The following is a 6,217-nucleotide window of genomic DNA, read 5'->3' on the forward strand; positions in this document are numbered from 1 at the left end:
TACTTGGTTTCAACGTTATGCCAAGAAGGATACCAGATTACCCTGATTATCTTTGTTATATTAATACATGGTGTTCAATTGGTTCTATATCCACAATAGTTATCATCTTAACTATGCTCTGCTAATGCACTTAACATGATGGTCATGAAAAGCACAAGAGAACTTGGATCCGGTAAACAAAGACCTTCAAGATCTAAACCAGTAGTCCAACTCGTAGTATATACTCCCCAGAAAAAGGTAGTTTATATCCAACCTAGGAATCCCATTTTTAGTAAGTGTAACATGGAGTCTAGCTTCAGTTGTTATCTGATTGGTATTGCATGCCCTGAGTACGTAAGGAAAAGGAAAGGTTAACCGCTATTTAAACACAACCAGTTACCGTAGCTGTAGATGAATGCTAAATCTAGAGTATCTCTCCTAAGACACTGCATAACATATGAATGCTCCTTCCGCCATTCGTTGACTGTGTTTACCACGGGGAATTAGAACAGAATACCAAGTTCTTTGCCTGGAGGTTTTGTTACGTTCCGCTACAGTTGTAGGTAAAAGGTATGTTAGAGACTTAGACTAGCGTTGGAGCACATTGTTTCATTCGATAGTCCACGCTCAATCTTACCATACATAGTACTTTTATGATCCCAGGCTGGTTTTAATTAAGTCAAAGTTTTAGCCGGGAAGTTAGCGTCTAAAATATATAACCGATAGTCTCAACTTAGATGCACAGATGGACATAATTAATCCTTGTACGGTTTGTACCTACTTGACTCCTCAGTTTAAGCAGAACTGTAGTTTCTCGGGACTAAAGTCAGCATAATCAATAAAAAGGTTTGTTCAGCCACTGGTTCACCATCAACTACCTTGTTTCGACTTCGTACCGACTGTGTTATTGTAGCACATATCAATCCTTAAATAGGGATATTATTCCCAAACAACCGGATCGTGTTGGCTAGGTGAACTAATCACGTTTCATAAATACAATCAGTGAAAGCTCTTTGATTTCCATGAACGGAGTTACATATTAGATTCTCTTCGCTCCCATGGTATTTAGTAAGTTAACATTGAAACGTATCCAGTGTAAAGTTTGAACGTAATCCAGCTTTACCTTCTATGTTGTTATGTTAACCAAATAAGTTTCATCGTTGTTGATATTTCATTGACATGTTGATAACATAAATACTAACAAACCACCGGTTTTGGATGGGATTACTTTTTAACACCGCATAATATGCTAAAAAGTACCATTCAGGTACGATATGAAAGCGGAGTTACAAACCGGTTCACTGGTATTGGAGTTATCTGGGTGCGATAATTCGACATAGCTGTGATGTTAAGGAGCATAGGAGATGCTACACGCCTTAATTGGTACTGCATTGATATAATTATCGTACAAGCACTCAGCTAGTTATTGAGAACACTCACTGAGCCCAAAAACCATAACTTCGTAGATCTCAATGGTTTGTGATAGAATCTATTACACAGAACTGATTCTAGATAAATAATCTTGGATGATTATATTAGCGGCTAAATGTCAATCAAACATCCGCATTGTAGTTTCATGAAATCTATTAATGAAGCAGAGCTTCCTTGTATCTAGTGGTAAGTACTAAACTATCTCGTTCCCACTACCTAACCATAATCTATTGTTCCAGATATTAAGGAATGTACCGGCTTCAATATCAACCTACAAAGCACGGTCCAGCCAAGAAGGATACCAGATTACCGTGTATTATCTTGTGTTAATATTAATACATTGCGTGTTCAATTGGTTTCTATATTCCACAATAGGTTATTCAATCTTAACTAATGCCTCTGCTAATGCACTTAACATGATGGTCATGAAAAGCACAAGAGAACTTGGATCCCGGTAAACAAAGACCTTCAAGATCTAAACCAGTAGTCCAACTCGTAGTATATACTCCCCAGAAAAAGCTGATTAAATAATCCTGTCTCAGAGATGATAACTCCAAGTACGATGCTACTGATTAGACTAGCATCTGAGTAGTAGTTTTCTCTCGCTGTTAAGATGAGTGAGAACAAGAATCCATATATTACGCCTAGAACATAACCGATGTGGAATAATCTTAATGTAGTAGGATATTGAAATCCAACACTTTTAGCTGTCTTAAGCAGTCCAGTGGGGTGGTGGTGTACTGCAATCATAAAGAACTTGGTTGTCTGTATCTCATAACCGGAGTCATCTTCAGTATTCTAGGAACTATAATGTCTTTGTTTATTCGATTGAGTGAACACATAAGATCATCGAATTTAACGGTATGCTCCTGAAAGTAACGGTACAAGCTGTAAACAAAGGACTCCTTAACTTAAACTGAGGAGTCAAGTAGGTACAAACCGTACAAGGATTAATTATGTCCATCTGTGCATCTAAGTTGAGACTATCGGTTATATATTTTAGACGCTAACTTCCCGGCTAAACTTTGACTTATTAAACCAGCCTGGGATCATAAAAAGTACTATGTATGGTAAGATTGAGCGTGAACATTGGATGTCACCATGGTTATAGTTACGGTACATATATAAAATCTACAGTACGATTTGAGATTTGTTACGTGACGAGCGGTGTGTTTAAGACTAGTTTACATGCGCTCATTTTAATATGTAGTTATTTAACGAAGTTCTATTGTGCTAGCATGGTTTCGAGAACACACCAAATTTCCATGAGTCTATTCCGGGCACACCTCGTCTTTTATCGGTGTGCTCTCAATCTAAATTCATCTTATAACTTTGGTTTCTTAGTTGCAATTACCTTTGTACTCCAAATAATTACAGGTATCACTTTAGCGTTCCGATATACTTCTGAAGCATCTTGTGCATTTGCTAGTGTTCAACATCTAGTTAGAGAGGTAGCAGCAGGATGGGAATTTAGGATGTTGCATGCAACAACTGCTTCTTTCGTCTTCTTGTGTATCTTAATACACATGTCTCGAGGTATGTATAACTCCAGCTATAGTTATTTAACTACTGCTTGGATGTCTGGTTTAGTTTTATATCTACTTACTATAGCCACTGCTTTCCTCGGTTATGTACTACCATGGGGACAGATGAGTTTCTGGGGTGCTACAGTCATTACTAATCTCCTTTCTCCAATACCATATTTAGTACCTTGGTTACTCGGTGGATACTATGTATCTGATGTAACATTAAAACGATTCTTTGTATTGCACTTTATATTACCTTTTGTAGGTTGCATTCTAATTGTATTACACATCTTCTATTTACATTTAAATGGTTCTAGTAACCCTGCAGGTATTGATTCCGCACTTAAAGTAGCCTTCTATCCTCATATGTTAATGACCGATGCTAAATGTCTATCCTATCTAATTGGTTTAATTTTCTTACAAACGGCTTTTGGTTTGATTGAATTATCGCACCCAGATAACTCCATACCAGTGAACCGGTTTGTAACTCCGCTTCATATCGTACCTGAATGGTACTTTTTAGCATATTATGCGGTGTTAAAAGTAATCCCATCCAAAACCGGTGGTTTGTTAGTATTTATGTTATCAACATGTCAATGAAATATCAACAACGATGAAACTTATTTGGTTAACATAACAACATAGAAGGTAAAGCTGGATTACGTTCAAACTTTACACTGGATACGTTTCAATGTTAACTTACTAAATACCATGGGAGCGAAGAGAATCTAATATGTAACTCCGTTCATGGAAATCAAAAGAGCTTTCACGCTATCTCTAGTGCCTGTCGAGTCGCTCAAGGAAGATTTGATCCTGTATATGATTTAAGGGATGTAAAGGTGCTCAGGGTCTAACCGTCGGGCCATCTGGATCCTCATATTCAAAGATAATTCTATTTAAGAAAGTTTTAGATAAACGACATGTGAAGAGTCGGACCAACTTTCACGCACGACGATAATTACCCGACAAGGATTTACCTACCTTTGGACCGTCATAATACAGCCGCCGTTTACATTTTACTGCACCGGGCAGGGATTATATACTATACCTCTACAGTGGTATTAGCAGTATCTAGTGTTGATGTACAACAGACGCTCTCCTTGTTCCACTACCTAACCATAATCTATTGTTCCAGATATTAAGGAATGTACGCTTCATATAACTACACAACGTTATGCCAAGAAGGATACCAGATTACCCTGATTATCTTTGTTATATTAATACATGGTGTTCAATTGGTTCTATATCCACAATAGTTATCATCTTAACTATGCTCTGCATTAAGTATAGTGGTATCCAGCGTATATTTGAAAAACCAACATTTGTATACAAGCTGTACGAATATCATGACATTCACTTTGGTAGTCGCCTTCTTAATGTTAGTCTGTACGGAATACACGGATCGGATTCTTGTTGGCCTGGCACCTGTTTAGTAACTGGATGAACGCTTTTTACGCCTGGTATGCATGGATAATACTCGACTCTTCTATAGTTTAACCGCTACTGCTGGGACTGTATATTATGTACTTACGGTAGTACTATCAAGCCTCTTCTTCCAAATAGATTTCATGGAAAACCTAAAATTCGCATGTTTGATTGACATTTAGCCGCTAATATACAATCATCCAAGATATTTTATCTATCGCAGGTTCGGTCTAATGTCCCGTTATACTATATAGATCACATGGCTTCTGGTACTTTGAGATCATGCTAACGGCGAGAAGGGAAGTGTGTTTCAAAGAAAAGGGATGTTTAGCCGGGAAGTTAGCGTCTAAAATATATAACCGATAGTCTCAACTTAGATGCACAGATGGACATAATTAATCCTTGTACGGTTTGTACCTACTTGACTCCTCAGTTTAAGTTAAGGAGTCCTTTGTTTACAGCTTGTACCGTTACTTTCAGGAGCATACCGTTAAATTCGATGATCTTATGTGTTCACTCAAATCGAATAAACAAAGACATTATAGTTCCTAGAATACTGAAGATGACTCCGGTTATGAGATACAGACAACCAAGTTCTTTATGATTGCAGTACACCACCACCCACTGGACTGCTTAAGACAGCTAAAAGTGTTGGATTTCAATATCACGGTAATCATGTTTGCTTGGAAGCTGGAAGACGGAATCGTTATTAAGTAGTCCTGGACACTGAATCATGAGCGTGAACATTGGATGTCACCATGGTTATAGTTACGGTACATATATAAAATCTACAGTACGATTTGAGATTTGTTACGTGACGAGCGGTGTGTTTAAGACTAGTTTACATGCGCTTTTTAATATGTAGTTATTTAACGAAGTTCTATTGCTAGCATGGTTTCGAGAACACACAAATTTCCATGAGTCTATTCCGGGCACACCTCGTCTTTTATCGGTGTGCTCTCAATCTAAATTCATCTTATAACTTTGGTTTCTTAAGTTGCAATTACCTTTGTACTCCAAATAATTACAGGTATCACTTTAGCGTTCCGATATACTTCTGAAGCATCTTGTGCATTTGCTAGTGTTCAACATCTAGTTAGAGAGGTAGCAGCAGGATGGGAATTTAGGATGTTGCATGCAACAACTGCTTCTTTCGTCTTCTTGTGTATCTTAATACACATGTCTCGAGGTATGTATAACTCCAGCTATAGTTATTTAACTACTGCTTGGATGTCTGGTTTAGTTTATATCTACTTACTATAGCCACTGCTTTCCTCGGTTATGTACTACCATGGGGACAGATGAGTTTCTGGGTGCTACAGTCATTACTAATCTCCTTTCTCCAATACCATATTTAGTACCTTGGTTACTCGGTGGATACTATGTATCTGATGTAACATTAAAACGATTCTTTGTATTGCACTTTATATTACCTTTTGTAGGTTGCATTCTAATTGTATTTACACATCTTCTATTTACATTTAAATGGTTCTAGTAACCCTGCAGGTATTGATTCCGCACTTAAAGTAGCCTTCTATCCTCATATGTTAATGACCGATGCTAAATGTCTATCCTATCTAATTGGTTTAATTTTTCTTACAAACGGCTTTTGGTTTGATTGAATTATCGCACCCAGATAACTCCATACCAGTGAACCGGTTTGTAACTCCGCTTCATATCGTACCTGAATGGTACTTTTTAGCATATTATGCGGTGTTAAAAGTAATCCCATCCAAAACCGGTGGTTTGTTAGTATTTATGTTATCAACATGTCAATGAAATATCAACAACGATGAAACTTATTTGGTTAACATAACAACATAGAAGGTAAAGCTGGATTACGTTCAAACTTTACA

At 37.4% G+C, this 6,217-nt stretch overlaps 1 protein-coding gene across 1 annotated transcript; it reads left to right on the forward strand.

The window, feature by feature from the left end:
• Window positions 1-2,675: 2,675 nt before the first annotated feature.
• On the forward strand, window positions 2,676-3,536 carry BESB_032490 (cytochrome b; the record flags this gene model as incomplete). Its single annotated transcript, XM_029361841.1, has 1 exon — window positions 2,676-3,536. The coding sequence occupies one exon, from the start codon at window positions 2,676-2,678 to the stop codon at window positions 3,534-3,536; it is 861 nt and encodes a 286-aa protein (XP_029214668.1).
• Between the last annotated feature and the right edge of the window lie 2,681 nt (window positions 3,537-6,217).

The sequence above is a fragment of the Besnoitia besnoiti genome, assembly GCF_002563875.1.
Source record: "Besnoitia besnoiti strain Bb-Ger1 chromosome Unknown contig00179, whole genome shotgun sequence".
Taxonomy (NCBI): Eukaryota; Apicomplexa; class Conoidasida; order Eucoccidiorida; family Sarcocystidae; genus Besnoitia; species Besnoitia besnoiti.